General features: G+C 37.6%; 1 protein-coding gene and 1 long non-coding RNA gene across 2 annotated transcripts in view; one reads left to right on the forward strand and one right to left on the reverse strand.

Moving 5' to 3' along the window:
• The window catches only part of LOC113620784 (uncharacterized), a 308,396-nt gene that overhangs the window by 138,814 nt on the left and 144,634 nt on the right, over positions 1–24,948 (reverse strand). The window lies entirely within an intron of this gene.
• The window catches only part of SYT1 (synaptotagmin 1), a 62,824-nt gene continuing 52,695 nt past the window's right edge, over positions 14,820–24,948 (forward strand). Inside the window, exon 1 of the mRNA XM_027107090.1 lies at positions 14,820–15,501. Within this exon, the coding sequence (XP_026962891.1) occupies positions 15,336–15,501 (166 nt within the window). The 5' untranslated portion in view covers positions 14,820–15,335. The remainder of the gene's footprint in view (positions 15,502–24,948) is intronic.

Consider the following 24,948-nt stretch of genomic DNA (forward strand, 5'->3'; position numbering starts at 1 on the left):
CACATGGACCAGCCATTATTCCATGAAGTCATCCTTAGATCCGATCCTGGCTCTTTCTGATTCTCAAAACTTTTCATTTCTGAAGCAGCAGGGCCTCTAGAAGCCGCATGGTATTCGGGCTAATGTTCTTACAGCTGTATTGGAATTGCTAGTGCTAGGAAAGGGTGATTCCCATATATGTACGACTTGGAAATTGGGGCTTCTAAATGGGTGCCTAACTCTCAGTGTCCTATAACACCTTGCCAGGGCCACAGAGCTTCAGAAATTTTAACCAGTTTGACACAGAATCCTGAAAAATTCCTTTGGTAGCAGCTGCCCTTTTATTGAAAATTTGATAAATCTGAACTATATATTTAGATCCTACTCCATAGAGAAAGGGGAACAACCTCCATCGAGAAACAGAACAAAATTTTTTCATTTCTTTCTGAGTCTAATTGATATTACTATGGGAGCAGAGGGTGGAGAGGTAAACAGAAAAATGTGGCCATATTCCAGGATCTGGCCTTCAAAGTGATAGACTTAGAAAATGATTTTGAAAGTTATCTTTCAGTGTGACTCACACTAACCAATTCACAAGAGACTAATGTATAAACTAGAATGCCAATATTTGTTCAGGGACTAGATATCTAGGCATGTCTTACCTGTACATTCTTTCCTAGCAGAGAAATCTGCATGCAAATAATACTATGTTAACTTCATGAATCAGAGCAGGAGAAGCTCCTTGCATCTAGCTCTGTAATAGGGATATATCAATATTTGCTACAGGAACAAGATGATGATGCTGACCATCATCATCATCATCAACACTGCATTAAAACAATTGTTATCAACTACCACTGAGTGCCTGCAATGTGCTTATTCACATTTTATCTAATTTCATAATAAATATATAAGTTGTATACTATTATCCTTTTTAACAGGTGAGGAAACACTGGCTCAGAATGCAAGTAATGTGCTCTTGTTTTCACAGCTAAAAAAGGCAAGAGACAGAACTGAGATCCCTCTCAAACTGGCCATCCTAGAGCTCATGTGTGCTCACAAGGTCCTTAACAGTACCACTTACCTTGTAAAAGTCTCCTCTTCCCTGGATGGATTTTATCTCTTTTTTTTTTAACACCCTAATTCCTACATTTCATTATGAATTATTTTTCCTTTAGGTATGTTGTTATTACTTTCACCTGTGTAGCTTTAAAGTTTCTCGTAGAGCTGTATTTTGCCTGTTCTTTCTGCCTCTAGCCCTGATAATTCTGTGATTTGAAGTTGCTGTTGTAGAAATCCTTCTCATATTTCAGTTTGATTTTATAATTTTACTCCGTTAATTTTAGTGGTGCTCTGCTGGCATTCCTACCTTTTCTTTCTTCGTTAGGCACAAAACTTTCACACGGTCCTTTTGGTTTGGGGGTTTTTTGGTTGCGTTCTTTCTCCCTGATTTTGTCTTTGATGCCAAAGCCCCTGAGTGATTTCTACAATCAAAATCTTCAGTAAACAAGTGGAATGATATTAAGTCATATCTCCTATTTGATTCTATATTTCACCTTCTAGAATACAAGGTGACTTTTAGTTGATTGAAATCAACACTCATATTTTATTCATGCTATCAGTATACTTTTATCTTAGTAAAAGTGTTGGTTTATCTGTAATATGATATTCAGTGATGAATCAGTAAGACTGTGCCCTCACTCTGAAATGTCTCCTTAGTCAGTTGGATATTAATTGCGATTCAGCTATTGCTATTACCTGTTTTAAGGAAAAGCAGTTGCATATTAATGGCGTGGAAGAAAAAAAGTTTGGCTAAATATAAACATTTTCTCCCAGTAAATGCATCATCGTTTATAACCAGATTGATGAAATGAAACATGTAGTTCTAACCATCAATGATCTTGAGCTACACAATGGGGCAAGTTGCAAATCTTCCCTGTACCTGTTGTTTCACAGTAAGGTAGAGATGCTTTCTACTTAAGAATATTAAAAAATTTTGGTAATATGGCATTCTGAGAGTAAAGGTCATCCAACAACTTTCAAAGAGGAAGATGGGCCATTCAGGTCAAGTACTTTAGATTACTTTTCAGTTTTCTTTCAATATGTCATAATATCAAATTATTCCTATGTTTGGAAAAAAGCCTAAAGAGATAAGACTCCCTACAGAATGACTTTTTTTTTTTTTTTTTTTTTTGCGGTACGCGGGCCTCTCACTGTTGTGGCCTCTCCCGTTGCGGAGCACAGGCTCCGGTCGCGCAGGCTCCGGACGCACAGGCTCCGGACGCACAGGCTCAGCGGCCATGGCTCACGGGCCCAGCCGCTCCGTGGCACGTGGGATCTTCCCGGACCGGGGCACGAACCCGCGTCCCCTGCATCAGCAGGCGGATTCTCAACCACTGCGCCACCAGGGAGGCCCCAGAATGACTTTATTTTGATGCAATTATACTGTCTGTAATTACTAAATCTACAATGTAAAGGCAGTTTGACTCCATATATTGCTGTCATTAAGCCAGAATGCCTGTTTATTATGCAAATGAGAGGGTATTTACAGATTGTGCTTTTGCTGAACTCTTTCTTTGAAGACCTAAAATGTAAACTGCTATATATTCATCTGTCTTATCATTGAGCCACTCAAATGGAAATGGCATGAAGTCCAATTGTTGGCCAAATGTAAGTTTAAAAAAAATAAAGCCTACAGATACTGATTTTTATCAAAGTCATATTTTTCACAGTGATGCTTAAATGTGAGATGAGGAGAAGCCAAAGAAAAGGAATCCACTAAGAAATGCTTGGAGAGTGTGCCATGTAAACGACATAATAGGGTACCTGCCTCTCAAATATCCTTTCCAAGTGTTTGGCTCCCCCGATTTACTTCCAAAGTGCTCCAAGTGGATGAAGGCACAGTTGTACAATGTCCAGTCACTCACACGTTTTGATTAATTATGGACACATTAAAAGGTAGAGCATTTAATTTGAATACAATGTACAAAATTAGAACCTTACCTAAACCTTTTAAATCTTCTAAATTAGATAGAACCAATCATGAAGCCAATTTTCTGGTATTCTGAATAAATTCAATTTGTATTAATCTAGCACTTTAGGATGCTGGGCAATGATCTTCACCATAATTCATAGGGTGTAGGGAAGATACAGCTCTGTTCTGAACAGGAGAAAATGTAATGAGTGTCTCATAGACTTATTGAGCATCAAAAATTAGGGGTCATGGGCTTCCCTGGCGGCGCAGCAGTTGAGAGTCCGCCTGCCGATGCAGGGAACACGGGTTCGTGCCCCAGTCCGGGAAGATCCTACATGCCACGGAGCGGCTGGGCCCGTGAGCCATGGCCACTGAGCCTGCGCGTCCGGAGCCTGTGCTCCGCAACGGGAGAGGCCACAACAGTGAGAGGCCCGCGTACCGCGGAAAAAAACAAAAAAAACTAGGGGTCAAATGCACACACAGGTAAAGGGTATTAGCAAGCAGCCAATAAATACCCTTTTCTACTACTATGCTAGGCATAGCATAATAGAAAATAAGCCAATAGAAACAATTTTATTTTTGTTATTGTGGAGATCATATTATAAAGTATTTGTGTATGCTAGCTTTTGACTGCAGGCAACACCAAATGCAACACAAAATGGATTAAACCATAAGAAACACTTATCTCCCATTGCAAGAAGTTCCCAGGCATGGTGGTTGTACGGCTAAACAGTACAGCAACTCAAACCATCTTCAGGGTCATGATTACTCCCAACTTTCAGCTCCTTTATCCGTAAAACACCAGCCTCTCCTTCACTGAACAGTTCTCTCATGATCACAACACAGTTACAGGCAGTTCTAGCTGCCACACACAAATATAACACCAACCAGCAGAAGAGAAATCACTTCCTGTGTATGTATTTTCAAGAGTTAGAAAAACTTGCCCAGACATCAGCCAGCAGACTTCCTCTTATACACAACAGGCCCAAACTGGATCACATGGCATTGCTCAAACCAACCATTGGGAAGAAGTATGGGATTACCAGGACTGACATATAGACTAATAAAATTTACCATGAGTGGGGGATAAGGAGTAGTAGTTGCTTATCTAAAAATGCATATCTAAAAATATGGCTTATCTGAAATCAGAAGGAAGGAATAGCTGTTAGGTAAGCAACTGACCTACGATCTTGCTTATTATTTTTTTGTAAATTGTATATATTGTTCATTCAAGTCTCCTGTCACCAAATTAGTTCATTAGCACACAACAGAAGGTCGAGTTCAGGAAGAATAAGCCAAATCACTTTTTATACTTCATATCTGATACATTTAGCGTGTAAACTTAGACTTCAGGCCCAACTATACTCAGATATTTAAATCCTGGTGGTTTTCTACCTGGTGTGTTCTCTCAGTTCAGTCTTTCATAATCATTTCTACTAGAGCATATAACACATTGGATTTTAACCATCTGTATGCATCTGTATGTATTCATTTATTAACGAGGCAGAATTCCACGGGCCCTGGAGCCAGCTTGTTTCAATTCAAATCCTCTCTTCAGCACTTACTAGCTGTGCAACCTTTGGTAAGTTTCCTTATCTATGAAAGACAGATAGTACTGCCTGACTCATGGGTTTATTTTGTGAGCATTAAATGAGCTTCTACGTTTCAAGCTCTTATTTTATTCATTTACTGTTTTTAACTGGAAATTGCAGAAATTTCCATCATATTTAACAATCTGAACTGTGTATAGACTGATTTTAAAGTTTTGCTTCCCTGTGTGACAAAACAATGACAGTTTGCACACCGTTTGATAAAAGAGGGCTTTGAGTCGCAAGCTTACATTTTCTCTCAAGTGCCTGTAGCTCAGAAACAGCAAGAGTTCAGAGCTGGGTTTCAGCAAAGCAATGGAGAATGGGAATTCCAAATGATTATTCTGTTGCTGCTATAGAAAACATTTTGACAGTCAATTTGCTTGATCCAGCTAACCTGTACCACTTCCAAAACTGCCAAAAGCATCTTTTTTTTATCTTACCGTACAAAAGAACAAAACTGTACAGAAGAGGTAACTTCAATTAATATCGTACACAATGACATTGTTGATGAAAACTATGCTAAACTGATCCATGTAAGATTTCCATTCCATCTCTAGGTTTTCATATCTACCGGTTTTATCAAAAAATAAAAAAGGGAGACTTTGACACTGTATCATTTAAAAAATGCTACAAAATGCACTTGAAGTCTTTATAATGCATCTGAAAAAGCTCTTTTGCAATCTTTTCTTGATCATGACCCTGCCATTCTTACCAAAATCTTGGGAGGCCCTTTAAAGCTATAAAATTTCTCCAATATTGAGTGGTGCTTTGAAAATAAATTATAGTTTTTGAAACTGCATTAGTAGAGAAATGGGTGTACAATAAATGGATTACTAGAAAAACAATGTTAAATTTGTGAATTTATTATTAAATGCTTTTAGAAACATCTCTGATATCCCAGTTTCCAAGATTTCTTTCCCTATTATAGGTGGGAAATTTTCAATTTGTCTAAGAACTCTTGTTTTTCTGTATCATTATCACAGTATTTCAGTACTTGGGTCTTGACTTGGGTATGTTTTGTTTCCATTCTTTTATTCTCTATATTATAGGTCTAAGGGGGGAAATAATCTAGCAATGAATATAGTTTTCATTTGGCTCAGAGATTCATTTTTACTTTAGCTAGTTCTTGTGAAATTTATGTTGACTATAATTGCTGAATATAATTGCGGTGACTGATCTTCTGGGAATGAGAAACTCAGTTTGTTTAAAATTTTATACAGTCTATTACTTTATAATACATTATTTGTAAACAGTGCTCATGCTTTCTCTTCATTCTTTAGGAAATCTCTATTTCATGTACTCTAAGAAACCACTAATTACAGGATGCAGCATGATTTTATATACCACTAAGAAAAAAATGCTGCAAATTAAACTATGTCCAAAAATGGTTTCCTATCACTTGAATTTTTATTTGGTACTTATTGAAAGGTCATTGACTTACTTAGATTTTATTTTGTGTCATTTTTGTGCATACAAACGAGGAAAATAAAAGAGATGGGTTAATAACTTGCAAAGATTTCTAAATCTGTCCTCAATTCATAGTTGATGATGCCCATCTTTTCTTACAGACCATTTTCCTTTGGGCCATCAATAGTGTTCGATAAAGCATCTCTTTAAATATTGTTCCATTAGTGCTTCTAAAATCTTCCAAGCTGTTTGACTCCCATTCTGCTAGTTTTCAGTGTATAAGCTTACAGTAGAAAGCTTCAGACACAGCCAGGATTCTGATCCCTTCCTCAAATGGCCTTTAAACGATTTGTTACTGGGATATCAATAGGAATAAGAAGACAGTTGAGTGTGCACAGGCCTGGCTGACAGTGATAGTGAGATGCCATATATTCTAAGACAAATAAATCCTCATTTCAGAGGTGTAAAAACATGGGGGAAAATGTAATGTGGAAAAAAAAAATGTATTCAGAGTCGAATGTTTTAATCTCTCCACTATCATTGAGTCACCATGGCATTTTTCTAAACCTACACAATAGGGGTCCCACATCACTCTACATCATCAGTTCTTTCACTTCACACACATACCCAGTTATGAATGCAGAGCAGACTTAGTAACAGAATTCACCACCTCTGGCTATAAATTCAGATATTCCAGGAACAACTAAGTCTAGTGAACCCACACAGGTTTTACTTCTAATCGTGCTTTCTTGATTACAAGGTCCAGATACTCAGGTTACTATCAATATTAGTATTGCAAGATACTACCTACTGAAACTCAGAACTGAAAACCAAGCCAAAGGAAGCAGGACAGCCAGAGGGATGCGGCTGCCATGGTGGTCACAGATTTGAGCCCTGGGATCAGCTGCATTTGGGGCCCTGGTCCCCCCACTTATTAACTCTGTGACAATGAGCATGTTTCTTCTCTTCTCTATGCTTCAGTTTCTTTAGGGTATTTCATAGCTTCCATTCCTGAAAGAGAGAATCTTATTGGCCTCACTCACCTTTTCATGCTAAACAGTGTCATTGGCCTCAGGCCAGCATCTAAGTGAGGTGCCCTTCCATCAGGTATTCATACCTCCTTAAATCTGCTGTGCCCATGGCTCTTGGGGGGCGATCATGCAATCTACATGGACTCTTTTCCATCATTAGAGTCTGTAAGCAGGACAATTTCAGTGGAAAGGGGCTATGGATGGGCATTCACATCTTAAGTGCATCTCCCACCACCATCTACAGGATCCACAGTCAGATCTCGCCTCAGAAAAAAAGAAAAAACAGTTGAAAAAATTTTTTAATAGATACAAAGAATTTTGAACAAATTGGACCAGCTTGGAAATAAGCCCTAGTAATAATGACACTTTTGCCAAAGTACATTATTATTTTTTTAAACAATGAAAATTAGAGTAAGACAGGAAAATAGCTGAATTCTTATTATTGCCAGTGTCCTTCCACCTTTAAGGAAGAGAAATCTTGAGGAACTGCTTTTGCTTGTCTTGGGGAGACAGGAATGGAAGGGGGTAAACACTGGACAATCTGGAAAACTAAATTGTATAAGATAAAGATAGGAAATAATTCACACTGAAAATATGAAAACCAGAAGTTGGTAGTCAATTCCAAAGTCTAGTAGGAGTAGCTGACCATTTAAAAGTTTGACCTCTGGTTTTTAATACAAATGTTGCTATTCTGCTCTTTGGAGCCCCTAACATATGTACCCCTCTCTGCTTACTCCTTTTGGACCCAGATTTCCTAATTCCTGGTCCTACAGTTTACTTCTTATACATGCTTTGTCACCTGCTCCCTGGCGATCAGAGTAGTGTTTCCAGTTATCTAACTATGTCAGGAAGGTAACTGTGAGTTGTAATTTACCACTATTGGTGTCAAGAGATGCCATCCTGGGGTCTGTTTGAGTTTCCATAATGGCAGGAAAAGGCAGCCAGGAGAAACTCAAGGGCTGTCTCAATGGTGTGAATTGGCATCTTACTCTCCTTGTCACTGACTCCACCGAAGGCGCAGCACTCAGGAGACACACATAACAGGCATCAAGTACCCAGTACATGATAAGTAAGACACAGCAGTAAATAAGTATGGTTCTTCCCTTCGGAGGAAGAAAAGAAACTAAGAAAGAAAGAAAAGACAAAACTAAGGAGAGCAGGAGGATGTCGATTGGAGAGGAGAGACGGGGGCGGGGGTGGGGGCAGAAAGATAGGAGAAGGAAAACCAACGTAGCTGTAGGAGGCTGCAAAGAGACAGGCTTGGAAGAAGGGACAGAGAACACATAACAGCACCTTCTATGGGGCCAGGAATGGGAGACCATGGTGATGGTTTCCATGGGCGTTTACTAATTTCCAAGCTCATCAAGTTGTACACGTTAAATATGTACAGTTTTTGTATATCAACCATACCCCAGTCATTCAGTATCTCCTAAGGGATTCTTAGGAGATGCAGCTGGTGAGTGTTCAGTACTCCTCCCTCCTCACGTTTTTCCAAAGACACCTTCAGCATAATAACCTCTACACCTCTTCAGGGTTTGTACTGTAACATTTGTAGGACTGGGGAGGAATGTTGATTCTTTTTGCAAAGTAAAGCTAAGCAGGCCCATTTGTATTTGATTTGCAAAGGCATCTATGAGAGATACTGGCTGAGAACCATACTCTTAAGCAGAATTCTCGCTGCACCTCTTTAGGAGACTTTTGTGATGAGATAAAGGGGTAAAATCTGGAGGTACCTAGATCTATTTTGAATCAATAGATTGCAGATAAAGGGCTCAGGAGCCTGTATGTTTTATGGTTTCATAAAGGTAGGCTGCGTGCTATGCTTCCATTTGCTCCAAGGTCTGATAAACAACTTTTCATCTCTCTCCATTTTACTGGGACTAACACCAGAAGTCAGCTTTCTCCTGCCATGACAGGGACCATACAATCTCTGGCTGTCCTCCTACTTCCAGCAAGAGAAACTATCTAAACCGAAGAGACGCTACACCTCAAGCCTGACGTTGCAACATTTGCAAACTCATAGAGGATTTTGATCATGCTGCTAGAGTTCACTAACTGCCTAAGGATCCTTGGGTTTGGAAAGAATTTAAATGAAACTTTTGACAGTGTTTTTTTTTTTTTCCAAAAAAATCTTTCAGAGTGGGTATCATAGGTGGGATTCCCAGGGAAGCTGCTCTAAGTCAGAGGTAGCTTACTGGGGAATGCTTTTCATGTAAGGGAGTGGAGAAAGCAAGGTTTAGGCAAGATGCAGTTACCACAACCTTCAGCTGATCCTACAGGGGTCTTCAGAGATTAACCAAATTAAGGCAGGGGGACGTGCCTTTACACCAGCATCCTAGTCATTGCATGTGGGCTGTCCCTGGGGAAGTGGGTTTAACCTTGGACAAAGCAGTTCCCTTTAACCAAGGGTGATTCGTTAGGAGAGACTCCTCAGCTGTGAGCTGTCAGAGGGCCCTGAGGCTGAGGGCCTCATTCCTGAAAGGGAGGGAAGGATGCACAGGGCATCTTCTTAGGGTTTTCACCTACACTTACAGAAGGTCAAGGGAAATTCTGATGGAATAAAATGACTACATTCTGCCCTTCATCTCAAAAATACTTTATAACACATTCTGTGATATCTCCTGGACTCTGTAATAATTTCTGCAAGAATTACTTTCAGTTTGGGGCATTTCTGCATTCAAAGACTTTTTCTTAGTAATAATATATTCTTCAATATTTCTTTGACCTTCTTCTCCTGTTTGCTCTTTAATTTTGCATGCTATTATGATAAAGTACAATGCTTAAATAGAGATGGAAATAGTTCTTTCAACAAAAATCATTATGTGTATGCAGTATGATAGACTATCTCACTGTAAAATCCAAGAAATCCATATCAATTTATGGACCTAGAGATAGACATAATTAAAGTCCTCCTAAGTAGAATAAATGTAAGGGACAGAGGGAAGTTGTCATGGCAACAAAAAATCCTGATTTTCCTCATTTTATACCACAAATGTATTAACTTTTATGATACCTTAAAATTTCTTCTACATTCTATTTTAACCAGTGGCCATTTTGCATATTATATTTGCTAGATATGCAGCTGAATCCTTCTTTCTTGCAGTTTAGCTTTTTACATTACATCGTAAAGTTTGGTTTTTTTTTTTAATCTGGTATTAAGAAATCTCTTTCTGGAAGGTATAGTTTTCTCAAGAGCAAAACAGTTTTAAAGGCTTTTTCTTCTGTGTAATTTTAAATAATTCAGGTTTATAATATACTGACAATATAAACATATGGGGAAAAAAACAGAGTATCCTATCACAAGGTTGACATTTTTAAGTGTATCTTTCCAACCTCTTTTATACAAAAGATCTTATCTAGAGAAATTGGACATACTTTCTATAATGTCTCATAATTTGCATTTTCATCTAATTCTCTAATGTATTTCCAGGGTTGTAAATGTTTATCTTTAAAATAATTCTAATAACATTATTTTATGGATTACCACAATTTAAGTCTCTCTGTTAGGTAGTTTCTGGTCTTCTAATACTATAAATAAGTTACTACAAACATCCTTATATTAAATGAATTCTCTACTGTGAATTCCTAGAAAAAGAATGAGTGCTTCTACAGCTTTTAACATGTTCTCTTACTTCGGCCTCGATAAAGTATTTTTCAAAACTATGGTCTTTACCCATTGCCAAGTTTTTTGTATCCTCACCTTCACATCTATATTTATCCTCATTTACAATTAATATATATTAACTTTCAGTTTTTTGACTATTTGTTAAATTAAACACATTTTTTTCTTTTTGGTAGGAGGGATTTGCATTTCTTTCTTTTAGCATTGCTTGCTTGTGTCCTTTGTACCCAACCTTCTTCTAGGCGGGAATTTATTTTTCTATTCAATAATATTTCTCTTGGCACATTCAAGATGTTAAATTCCATTGTAACAAACTCAATGACTATACCTCAAAATTAAGCAGTCTCTTTCCTAGTAGTAAGATGACTTGTATTTTCTATTTACTGCTAAACCAATTCAAAAGAAAATCATAAATACCTTTCCAGTGCTGATTTAATTGTTTCATAATACTTAAATGTTATTACTGGAATAGACTAGTGGAAGGAACTATGGATCAGGCTAAATCTGTGTAGAACAAATCGCTTAACCTCTCCACAACCATTTTTTTTCCCTGTAAAATATGATAAGTTACTTTTCAGGGTTGTAATGAGAATTGAGGATATTATACTTGAATATCAATGCCAGCATTTTGGCACATAGTAGGTTCTTAATAAATGGCATCTTTAGTTTTTCTTAGCCTCATTTAGTGTTATTGTATCTTAACAGGTCCCTTAGCATAGTGATTTTCCAAACTGTAGGTCACAAACCAATAGTTGTTTGTGAAACTAATAAATATAACTAGACTTTTTTACTAAAACAGAATAGAATGGAATGTATCAGAATATCTCACACTTAGTAAGGGCAAGTTTCTTTATGTGAAATGTGTTCCATGTTTAACATATAGGGGGAGAGTGTGTATACTGGAGCACAATACAATGTACTTCTTACTAAGGGTCATAGTCCAAAACTTCTTCAAAAAACCCACTATTTTATTAGATTTTAGTCTCATAGCGTACAAGTTCCTTATACTAGTAGCTAGGACACCTAGGTTCAAATCTCAACTCCACTAATTACTGCTATCTATCTTTGAACCAATTGCATAACTTCTGTATGCCTTAGTCTCCTCACCTGTAAAATGGGTGCTAATTATACCTATCTCATGGGAATGGTGTGAGAACTCTATGATTTCATATATCTCAGCCACTTAGCAGATCCTCAATAACTGTTGGCTGTTTTTTATCAAGACTTGAGTAGAACATAAATTTTTTTACTAAATAAACAAACAATGCCACCTGCACTAAAGTACATAAGAGAGTATAAAGTCATCACATTAGTCAGGACTGAATAATAAGCTAGTTTTTCCACCTGCAAAATGATGCTTCTTGATAAGCATCTTATTTCCATAAATATGCATTTTCGAGAGCCATGTAACTGTTCTTAGTTTTGTTATTTACAAACACTATCTCTCAAAATATAAAGGAATGAAAATAAATTCAGCAATTGGTCTTTCTTTGTCAGTATATTAGATCCTTAATTGCCCATTATATCTTTATAATTTGTGAAAGACCTTTAATTTCACAGTGGTATACATTAAGTAAAAGAAGCACTGTCTGTATATTTCTTACATAATCTTTTCTTGATTTTTAAAACAATCAGAAATGGTAGGGATAATATCATTGGCTAGTAAGTTCCAAGTTTATAGATTTTACCTTTTTCTTTTTTTTTGCGGTATGCGGGCCTCTCACTGTTGCGGCCTCTCCCGTTGCGGAGCACAGGCTCCAGTACGCGTAGGCTCAGCGGCCATGGCTCACGGGCCCGGCCGCTCCACGGCATGTGGGATCTTCCCGGACCGGGGCACGAACCCATGTTCCCTGCATCAGCAGGCGGACTCTCAACCACTGCACCACCAGGGAAGCCCTAGATTTTACCGTCTTTGATAAAACACCTTGCAAGCTGTACCTTATGTCTGAAGAGGATTCTTTCTGGAAATTATAGAAACATTCTTTGCTTCCTTCACAACAACAACAAAAATACTGCTTAAGCTTCAAGCGCCTTTTCTAAATGTTGACTCTGTTTAATAAAAGCCTCATTTTTCCCAAAGCCTTTAGATCATTCAACTTATATATACAAATGTTTTATATATATTCCAAAATAAACTGGGGAAATATGAAAATATTTAACAATCCAAGAGAAAGGACCCAAACATCTCCGTGCACAAAAGCTATAAACCACTGTGTAGCCCGTTGGAGGGAGCAGCCGAACGTCAGGCTTATCCCAGCAATGATATCCCACTTCCAGAACGTGACAGAAATTGAGCTGAAACAGACAATATACCTTTAATTTAATGATGACACTGTTGCTTTAGCTATTCTACTTAGCACAATCATTTCCTTTAAATCCCACAGCAAACCATAATTCCTCAAATATCCTCAACTATCCTGTGGAGATAAGTAATGATAATCACATCTGGTGATTCTCATAGCAGAGGAACAAATTCATTTTTTAATACACGCGGATATTTTATGCATATGTATGTGTTTGTGAGTGTGTAATTGTAGTCTTGCTAAGTTACATGAAATACGAGTGAAGGCATCATCAATATCAATAGCTTCACCTAGGTAGTGCGAACAGTACTCCAGATTTTTGCAGGGAGACAAGAGCCAAAGCTAAACAGAATCAGAAAATCAGGGAAAGCTGCTGGAAAGTGACCCTGAGTTAGAAAAAATAAAATTTTTTCACAGTCTGGAAAAGTCTGAGCTGCCAAATGCTATTAGGGAGGGATAGATCAATCGATTGATCAATTAATCAACAGAAGGAACAAACTTGCATGCCAGACATTGTGCTAAATTCTTTGCATGGATTAAAACCTTACATACTTGGTATGATTACTCTCCTTTTACAAATGAAGAAACTCAAGAACAGAGAAGCCCTGAACCCCTATCTGTCTAATTCTACCCCTTAGGATTGTATTAGTGGCTACTATTGAAAAATTCAAAGCTTTGAAAAGAGAACTAATCTATTATAAAATTTGATTATCTATGTATCTCAGCCTCATCCTTGATCTCCTTTCAGGAGACCCAAAATCTCTAGATTTTGATTAAGATTTTAATAAATCCCATACATTTGAGATTATTCTACTTTCACTAAATATGTAAGTAGGCGTAATTAATGCACAGAAGGTTTGAATTCTATAAAAATCCTTTATCTGCTTGCTCGTTATTTCCATTTCTTTGCAACTCAGAAGGGCTTTATGGGTCCATCAACTTTCCTGCTGAGACTGTGAAGTTAGGCCCAGGCCTATTTGTATTTATCTATTTCTGCCCCAAATCATGTCCACTCTCACCAGCACAGTCTGAAAACTTACATCACACAGTAAAAGTATTTAAGTCCAGAATACGTTTAGATTGGAGAATATGACTTCATTTGTACCCCTTTAGAAGACCTCCCTTACATTTATACAGCACTTCACAGGTACTAAGAAAAATCTAGGCAGGGCAGGTTTTGATTCTTCATATTTCAAAAGATGTATTAATTAAGAAGTTTAATGCCTTGTCAAACTTCATTTAGCTAGTGAAGAAAACTAGAACTGTTTTCTGTATTCAAGGCTAAGATTTTTTCACTGACTACCTTAAGGATTCATTTTTTAAAATATTTTGAAGATAACATTTTAAATAATTGCATAAATTTAATAATTTATATTATTAATTATATAATTCAATAATATAATCAAACTAAATAAACTGAAATAATTAAAGTCATGTTTTATCATCAGCACCTTAGTCTATATAGTCAATCATGCCACATTTACAGTGGCTTCAAAAATTCAGCATAAGCTGGGACAAAGTGAGAGAGTGGCATGGACATACATACACTACCAAATGTAAAATAGCTAGCTAGTGGGAAGCAGCCGCGTAGCACAGGGAGATCAGCCCGGTGCTTTGTGACCACCTAGAGGGGTGGGATAGGGAGGGAGGCACAAGAGGGAAGAGATATAGGAACATATGTATATGTATAACTGATTCACTTTGTTATAAAGCAGAAACTAACACACCATTGTAAAGCAATTATGCTCCAATAAAGAATTAAAAAAAAAAATTCACCCAGCAAGACAAGTGAATTATTGATCATAGTATTATCTATAGTAAATGTCAAAAAAAAATAACTGGGCAGAAAGCATGCTATCAATAAATGAGATTCAAGAACTAATTTCTGTATAACATTCAGGAATCTTAGAGTATCAGTGTTACAATAGTATTCTTTACACCCATTTTAAAATTTACTAACATTTTGAATGTGCTATCTTTTATAATTTATCAACACTTCCAATATAAATATTTGGTCTCTCCTTTTCGGAAACGCAAAACATTTAGAGTATAGAGCATGTATGTTGTCAGCAATTGTTTCATGGACATTTCAGTAGGATATGGGTTAAAAAGTTAAATCTATATAGCAAGTAATTGCCTGTATAAGTAACTAATAGATTTGACAGTTTCATTTTATTGTTAGGAGAAAATGCTTTCAGTAACTATGTCTGGTCTTACCTTCTGGGGAAGAACCTTCTCTGTGGTTCCATAAATATTTCATGAACCAACATAAAGCAATATGCTAATGACAGGCTGTTTACCCAGTGAGCAGATGTGCCCTCGGATGTTTTTTCATCTCTAGAATAGATCTGATGTGGGGTCAGTTAAACCATTTTGAATTGTTCTTTTTTTTGCTTCCCTCCCCTCACAGTTTCACCTGAACCTAAAATGGTGAGCGAGAGTCATCATGAGGCCCTGGCAGCCCCGCCAATCACCACTGCTGCGACTGTTCTACCAACTAATGCCACAGAGCCAGCCAGTCCTGGGGAAGGAAAGGAGGATGGCTTTTCTAAGCTGAAGGAAAAGTTTATGAATGAGTTGCATAAAATTCCATGTGAGTATTGCATATTGTTACTTGAGTAAAAATAAATGGTTGAAAATCAACGTACCCATTGGGAGGAAAAGAATTCCTCTTAACCTAAGGGTACCTTTGATTTTTTTATTATTGGAATGGTAGTATTCCAAAAATAAAATGGAATATTCTTGGAAATGGAATATTCTTCTTAAGGATTTAAATATACTTAATAAATGAAAATCCAATTTATAAAAAAAACTATCTTGTGTTTAATGTAGGTGGGCTCTTTTTTTTAATCTTCTTCAATGTCTCTTTCTCCAGAGAATGTTAACGTTTTATGTGTTGTGTATTTTAGATTTGTATTTATGAAATCATTCCATTGTAAAGATTATTCCTAAGCAATAGCTAAAATGTACTTTCCCATTATTACAAGTTTGGTTTTCTTTCACTCATCTGTTAATATTTCAAAAGCTTTTGCACACTTTTTAACATTTTCTTTGTTGTCATTGGGAAAGAAACAATAACCTGGACCTAAGTTTATTTGTGTGGGTATAGCACTAAGTCCAACCAGCGCCATTTAATTTAAATCATAAACTACAGGTTGTTCTTTTTTCTTCAGAGATGAACATTTACTATGCACTAGACACTTCTCTAGGTTCTGGGAAAGTAAGTTTTGGCCCTCACAAAGCTTTTATTCTAGTGGGGGAAAAGAAATAATCAGTAAGGAGGCAAATGTTTATGGTACATCATGAAATGGTGAATAATATAAGGAAACAGAAGGAGAGTAAGTGGGAAAGGGAAGGGGGTAGAGGGTAAAAGGTTATTACTTTTTAGGATTATCTGAGCTGATTTCCTTTGTAAGGAAACCTGGAGGAAGTAGGGGAGAAAGCTCTAAAACCTGTGTTATACAAAGGCCCTTAGGCAAGAGTCTGTCTGGAATGGCAAGGAGCTCAGTGTGCCTTCCATAGAATAACACAAGGTAGAGAATGGCGGAAGACAAACCTGAGGCCGCTATATGGAGCCTAGTGAATTGTTCCAAGGAAGCTGGGTTTTACTCCGAGTGAAATGAAATGGCTTCGCAACATTCTGAGCAGAGGGATCCCATGATCTGACATTGGTTTTTCTTAAAAATCACTCTTGCTGTTGTGTTGAAAATGTGCTTGGAGGGGCAAGGACAGAAGATAAAGCAGGCTGTTGCAATCATCTAGATGAGAGATTTACCAAAGCTATAAGAGTTATTCTATAAGGACATTGAGAAACTAAATGAAAACTACAGGGAATCAATTTCTTATCCTCCCAGGAATTAACAACTTGTTCATCTGTTTGTCCACCTTTAACAAATCCAAGTGCATCTGAGAGACACTCTTAGCTCAGTTGTCAGTAATTTCCATTCCCAGCATGAAGTTCCATAACCTAGGGAAGAGGGAGATGGTCCAATAGAGCGATCCCTAGGATGGAGAACACAGGCTCTCAGGTTCTCTTCCTTGCTCTGCTGCTGAGCTGATGGACTGATTTGGGTATCTTTTGATATGACTTTGAAGTCATAACTACAGGGCAAAAGCCAAATGCACCTGTCATGGGGGCAAACTCTCCCTTGAATATTTTATCGAAATGCTTGCTCTAAAAGAAATGTGTTAGAGGGAAGCAGAGATAGAAAAGAACACCACCAAATCAAACGCGTATTCTGCCTTGTCTTCAACACCATTTCCTTCTCTGGAAGAGTAAACAATATGAGAAGCAATGGCAATGTCGATACCAGTGAGATTTAATGTTCCCCGTGTATCCACACACCCATTCTCTCATCTCCTTTAGGCCTTCACCCAATAGCATCTTCTTAATTAGGACCTCCCCAACCATGCTATTTAAAACTCTAACCCATTTACCCCACCCAATCTTTGCCAGCATTTCCTGTCCTCTCCCTTGCTCTCCCTTGCTCTATTTCTCACTGTATTACTTAGCACCATCTGAAATGCTATGTATTTTATTATCTGTTGTTCAGTTGCTCTGGCTCTCTCCAAAATAATGTAACCTCTATGAGTGCAAGAAGTTGGGTCTGTTCTATGCATAGTTTCATCCCTGGTGATCCTTAATATATACGGGGCACTCAATATCTATTTGTTGAGTGAATTAATGAATGAATCAATGTTGATTTAACTTATATCCTGAACCACCCACTCTTAGATTTTCAGGCCTTAAGATGCTGAAAATTTAAAGCATATGAAAAAATTTAAACAACAGCGTCCTACTGTATGGCATAGGGAACTATATTCAATACCCTGTGATAAACCATAATGGAAAGGAATATGAAAAAGAATGTATAAGTATGTATAACTGAATCACTTTGCCGTACAGTAGAAATTAACACATTGTAAATCAACTACAATAAATTTTTTAAATTTAATTTCTAACACCAAAGAAAGCATCATTTCAATGCTTGACTGTGTCATTCACATTGAAAAAACAAGTTGTTTCCATATTTATAGTCATAACTCCATCATTTAGCCTTCTCCACTTAGTGCCAGCTATTACTTTATACTTTCCTCCCTGTGTATCAGCAGGAAAAGAATCAGCTGGGAAAAAATATCTATGCAACTCTCCCTTCTTTTTTTTCTTTCCCTTGGCTATTCTCATTTCTTTCCTTCTTCCCAAGCCACTATCCCATTCCTGTGTTTCTTTCTTCGGCACTGGGAATTAGACCAGGAAATCAGCCTTCCTCCATGGAGATTTGCTTTGACCAGCAACCTAAAATAATAGAATGTCAGAGGATCTAGGTAACACCTCTAGAAATATTATGTTGCTGGCTCTCTCCTTGATTTAATGGGAAGAAACAACTGAGATACCTAAAATTTTTAAACGGTTTGGTAAATAAGTTTAGGAAAGCTAAATAATAAATACAGCCATGCAGGTTTATGATAAATATTGTAACGGCGTATTTTACACTTTCATTTTAATCCATCACAATTTTTACTGCCCGTGTAATTGAAATTTCTAATGGGATTTATACACAGAGAGCAACACTCAACAGAAATGAAACAGATCCCTAAATCAAATTCCTTTAGGAGCATATGTTAGATAAAGGTTATCACTTTTGACTTGGCATAATAGGGTGATGCTAATGACAGGTAACAAATTAGAATATTAATTGATTTCCGTCTCTGAACTAAATCTTGGCTCTCTGGCAGATGTGTTTTTTGCAAAATTGATAGCAAACAGCTTTAGTCTGTCACTTGAAATTCCCACTTGTGAAAAGAGAGGTGTCACAATGGCAAGGAGTGTGCATGTCATTAGTTGGGTAATCTGCAGAGTCCAGCACGGAGCATATTCAAAGCAAATTGCCTGATGATAGCATCCACAACACCACAGGGGTTTCAAATTAAAAAAGGAAAAGGAAATGGTAAATGCTGAGCATTTTTATCTTTCAATTCGTTCTGCACGCTGTTATCTAAATGAAGCAGACAAGGTTTTTCAGAATGTTTCTTTATTTTGCAACTTTGATTTTAATATGACTAGGGCCATGGTTGGTTTGTAAAGCATGAACGTGTGTCATCCAAATAGCTGTGATTAAGGTTTTGATATTCATGAGCTTCTTGAAGTAAAGTGCAACTTTTCTGAAGCACAGCAGAAAACCAAATAGCCAGAACTTGACTTTGAGTCTAGAATAAGAGCAAGTGGGCTAAGCGTAGTTATGTGATTTGTGCAGAAATACTATTGGATAGACAGTTTAAACAGGGATTAAAAACACAAGCTTTGGTTACAGACTGCATGGGTTCAGATCTTAGCTCTGCTACATCCTAGCTCTGTGACCTTGGGAATTATTTCATCTTTCTGTGCTTCAGTTTCTGCTGGTATAAAATGGGGGTTAAAAATAACATCTCCATCATTGGGTAGTTGGGCAAAGGCATCAATGCATAGGAAGTGCTTAGAGTGTGGCACAGAGTAAGCATCCTATAAGTGTTAGCTATTATTAGAGTCTAGTTGTCATTTTTAACAAGTGTATTCCTCTTTCAGAAAAGCCCTCTATTCAGGTCAGACACCCAAATTGAGAAAATTCCAGAAACTTTGCAGCCAAACGTTCCAAGGATGCCTGTTCTAGGAAAGACAGATTCCTTCTTGGTGTTTCCTCTTCCCATCACATCTAATTTTCTTTTTTTCCTTTGTAATTTCATTTTCTTACTCCCTCATTCCTTTTAGCCTACAGGTATGCTCAAAAAAGTCCACATATTTGCAAGGGCCTAGTGAAATGCTATGCATCGTAGGTGATTCAGAAATGTCAGTTTCCTTCTTTCATGCTCTAAGATTTTCTTCTTCCTTTACCTCCTCCATCACCCACCATTCTCACTTCCTCCTTCGTATCTACATCAAACTGATTGGAAACCATAATCTAGATCCTGACATCTATTTCTTCAACTTCCATTAACAAGTCAGCTTCTTCTGCTCTGATCTGCATTGTCAAGTACTATTAAAAGGGTCACCAGGTACTTCCTTTTGCACAATTATGAGGGTGATTGTCAACGTTCATTTGGTCAGATATTTCTGTGTCGTCTTTATGATCAGCGGTCATCGTCTGAAAAATCTTGATTTCCAGGAGTCTACTCTCATTTCCTCCTCTTGCTTCCTTCCCTCCTTATTCTCTTTCATTGACTGGTCCTCCCTTTTCATTATCTTTCCTTCCCTGAAGTGGTAGATGTCATGGTTTCCAGGGTTCCATTTTTAATCCTGTTGCAATCTTATTCTCTATGCTTTCCCTGGACCATCTCATTCCCCTGGCTATTCAGATAGGAAATCTCACTATTATCCTTGTCTCCCTCATCTATTGCACCTCCAATTCCATACCCGCATTCATTTAAGTCCTGTGAGATCTCCTCCTAAAAAACCTCTCAAAACCAGCCAGCACTTTGCTTTTCTCTCTTCCTGGATTCCCTTACCCAATTAACCCTGACACGTTCTTTTTTTTTTAATCACTCAACCAGTTCAGATGTTACCATTTAGATGAGAAGTTGCCTCATTTCCCAAAGCAGAATTGTTTGAGCCGTCCTCCAGCCTTCAAAGCTCTTCATTAAAATCTTTGTCTTGGTTACCTTGTTTTGTTTCGTTATATCTGTCTTTCTCCCTAAAATGTAAACTCTTCAGAGGCAGGGACAATTTCTTACACACATTCGTATCCCCAATCCCCAATTTGAAAGTATCTGCCACCAGGCTAGAAACTATACTATAGGTATTACCATATTACAAGTATTAACATTACACCAAATACTGTGGTTCTTGTGCCATGCTTGGAGAAACTATGATCTAGAAAGCAATAGTTTTCAAACATTGTAGCCAAGGATCCCTTTGTTCAAATAAAATATTATACGGAAACCTATGTACAGGAAGTCAGAGCTGCCTTGGTGAGTAAACGCATCTTCCTTACTCACCCTCCCAGGGTTTATTAGCAGCTACAAAGACACCTGGCTGTATGGAACACAGTTTGAAGGCAGTGGCCTCAACAAGTGGTAGATACATCAATGTTATCCCTCACAGCAATAACCAGTGAAACTCAACAACCAGTAGTGATATAATTGGTTAAATATGGCATAAGCAAATATTCATCCATGAGGAAAAATGCAGTCCAGTAACTTTGTTTTCCCTCGTGGGGCTGCAGAATGAATATAATGCTACTGCCGTATGTTAGTGTCAAGAACACAATGTTAATTGAAGAAGATAATTTCAAGAAACGTAGGAAGAGAACCCTTAGGAACATATAGTAATACCTAGCATGTGAAGAACAATAATTATTGTAACGATTGCCAATGTTCATTGAGCACTTAGCATGGGCTGTGCATTCTGTGAAATCAACCTCCATTCTGCCCTGTAAAATCTCTACTAGGTGTGAATAATTATTATCCCCATTTTACAGATAAGAGAGCTGAAGCCTAGTAAGGCACACATGGTGCAGGTTGTAGGTGCAGGGCTGTGTCAGGAAAATTTTTGCAGTTTTTTTGCCTTCACAAAATATCACAAAGACTGCAAATCACCTCCACTGTTGCTTATCTCCACTGACTTGAAACTCTTAGGGCTCTATGTGCCTGTTCAGAGATACTGGTTGGTATTTGATGTTCATCTCTTGTTATTTGTTTTACTAAGTGAATACTTGGAATACAAGTTTAGTACTAATTCAGAGTTTCTCCTTGGCTTGAAAGGCAAGTGTTTATTCACTTTATGTTTCTGCATTTCTTTTATTGGACTCACTCTAACAGATTGTCATGTGAATAAATAATCCATTACTACCTAAGTACTAAGAGTTAGATTCTGTTGCATTGTATAGATGATCTCCTCAAATATCATCCACTGACTCAGCTTCCGCTCTCATCTGTTGACTCTGTACTTCTCACACTTCAGAAAAGCACTGGCTAAAATGTTAAGTGAAATTATTCATTGTTAACCTCTACTAAATTGAAATATCTATGAGAAAAAAGTTACAATGCTGATGAGCGTTATTTTCAGAGCAAGTGCTTTGCAATATTGCGTTACTTCATCAGTGCAATGCTGAAGGAATCTACTTGGAACAAGGACACTTAGAGATAAGGGTTGCAGTTCACAGCACAATGTAGTGATTCATGCTTACACTCAATAAATGGTTTCATTTATTTATATCATTTTTCAAGTTTAACTCTGATTCAAAATGTAGGAAATGCATACGTGTATATGTAAATACAATGTGAATTCAATGTGAGTGTACTGAGTTACCATGAAAAACTTAATTCTAGGGCAGAAAGTCAGTTTGGTTCTTAAAATTTTGAGTTGGCACTGCCCCTTATAGGATATTATGAATACTCGTTGGGCCGTTTTTATTGTGCTGATAAATGAGCATGAGGGGCAGCTACTGGCATTTAGTGGCCCTGGGCCCGGGAACCTACACATCTTCCAACATGTCAGACAGTTTCGCACAATGAAAAGTTGTTCCACATTCTGCAGAAATTTCACAATCTCCCTGGGATGTGCATATGGAAGGAACCCCTGTTTATAATTATCTGAACCTAGAATGACTTGACATAAAATGTTAAAGTGTTTTCTGCGTGGCTCTGATATAAACTGAATATTCTAGCTTTTATTCTAATGTTTTCCTAACCTCTGAAGTTTCACTTGCTCCTGACTTTTTGCAAATCTTCTGTCTTATTTCATTAATTCCAAACATCCCTTTTAGCAGTTGCCAGCATTTGATTACTTCATCGTGTCTTCTAGTAAAGTTTTGTCTGAAGATTTTTACAGTGAACGGTGAATTATTTCATTACAAATTACTTTATTATTTCTCCTATATTATAGTTAGCACATTTTATTCATTTGTAAAATTTATGTGGGTATGTTGTATTATCTATTATTTACTCTGAGTAAAAGGATTGTTATAAAATATTCATTATACTACTGATTTTAAAGAGCAAGTGTGTAATCTGACTCTATCAACATCCTATATTCAATGTATAAACCTAACAAAATTATAGGCTACTGATGCTGTATTTCAGGAAGGTTGTTTAAATGTGTCCTTGAATTTTGTTTCCCTCTTGGAAGCCTATTATGCAGAAAATTCCCCCAAGAAATTCATGCCTTTAAAAGTAATTAGTGTCGTGAGATTTTATAAGCCTCCAAAGCATAGGTAACACAGAGTAACAGTAAGCACATTAAGCCACCCAGTGAAGTTAAGATCTCAGCGAAGTTTCTAAACCTTATTTAGCTACATTCTATTAGCATTTCAAAGATATTAAGTAAACACACCTAAGAAAAATAAGGGGACTGAACAATATTTTGGACATATATTAAAAATAGCTCAGGAGGTCTTCCCTGGTGGCGCAGTGGTTGAGAGTCCGCCTGCCGATGCAGGGGACACGGGTTCGTGCCCCGGTCCAGGAAGATCCCACATGCCGCAGAGCGGCTGGGCCCGTGAGCCATGGCCGCTGAGCCTGCGCGTCCGGAGCCTGTGCTCCGCGACGGGAGAGAACAAAAAAAAAAAGGCCCCGGACCCCCGCAAAAAAAAAAAAAAAAAAAGCTCAGGAATCACCTTGCTGAAATACTGTACCAATAGATAAATACGTTTAAAAATAATTTTAAACATCTATTTCTCACCACATAGCAGTTGCATGTCAAAATACAGGCTACATTTTCACTCAGGGAAGTCTGACTATAAATGCAAATCTATAAAGAAAACAGCAAAAGGAAAGAAGCTGAGAGACTGCCGTTTTCGCCTATTCTAATGACTATGTAGATCTTTTATTGCACTGCTGACCTGTCAGGTTTGCGCCAGTTTCTATTAAATTAGATAAAGAATTTAGAAGCGGAAACCAGAGGGAAATTATGCGATGTGCCATTATCTTCTTAGCACTCGGCTTTATTTTTCTTTGTTTTGATTTTCATTTCTGAGAATACTATAATAAAGAGATTTGAACTTGTTTTCTTCTCAGTCCACATGCCTCCTCACTCTGCCTTTTAAGTGAACTTAGATAACTTTGAAATAAAGATTAAGAAGACATTGGCCCAGGGCTTCCCTGGTGGCGCAGTGGTTGCGAGTCCGCCTGCCGATGCAGGGGACATGCGTTCGTGCCCCGGGCCGGGAGGATCCCACATGCCGCGGAGCGGCTGGGCCTGTGAGCCATGGCCACTGAGCCTGTGCAAGATATTGGCCCATTTAAAAGTTTCCTCACCAAGCAACACTTTCATTGAAACCACTGTCCTGGAGGAATCTCAAAATCACTTCAACCCTCTGCCTTTTTCTCTTTCAAGCTTTTTACATACATACAAGTTTTTTTTAAAGGCAACAGTAAGCTACAAATAATAGAAATATATTTGACTAACAATTATGCCATTTGTGGAAAGGAGTGTGTACCTGTCCACAAAAACTTAGAAAAGAGCCAGTATCTCATGGTAGTAAACTTTAATTGATAGAGTTCCATGGTTCAATGCCTTGCAAGTAAAATTTTATTGCAATAATTTTTTTTCATAAGGATTTGGATCAGATTCGTTAAAATCAGTAAACTATTGCAGTAGATTAAAAACACTGCTGTTATATAAATATTACCCCTAAATTCTTCTGTACACTTCAGTAGCCTTGAGTTTTAAGACTTTGACCATAATTCTAAATCAGTCACTCAGAGGCTCTGGCCCAGTATTAGTTATTAACCCGCAGGAGGGGAGCATTGTTTGCTACAATAAAAGGCCAGAGGGTGAGCTCTGGAGTTGTTCTGCCTTGGTTCAAAGTCCCAATTCTGCCATTACTACTACATGACCTTGGGCAAATCATTTAATGTCTCTGTAAAATGAGGATAATAATAGTACTTACCTCTGGGAAGGTGTGAGCAGTGAAGTATTAATATATATAAAGTGCTTTAAACATTGTCTGGAATATAACATGGGCCATATTCAAAATTCATAAACTCCTAATGCCTATTTATATAGCTCCTACTGTGTGCTAGGCTGTGTATGCCATGCTTAGGAACTAAACTAAAGCACATCATTTTA

This window comes from Aethalodelphis obliquidens, unplaced genomic scaffold (assembly GCF_003676395.1).
Source record: "Aethalodelphis obliquidens isolate GAN/ISIS:26980383/991018 unplaced genomic scaffold, ASM367639v1 scaffold8, whole genome shotgun sequence".
Classification (NCBI taxonomy): Eukaryota; Metazoa; Chordata; class Mammalia; order Artiodactyla; family Delphinidae; genus Aethalodelphis; species Aethalodelphis obliquidens.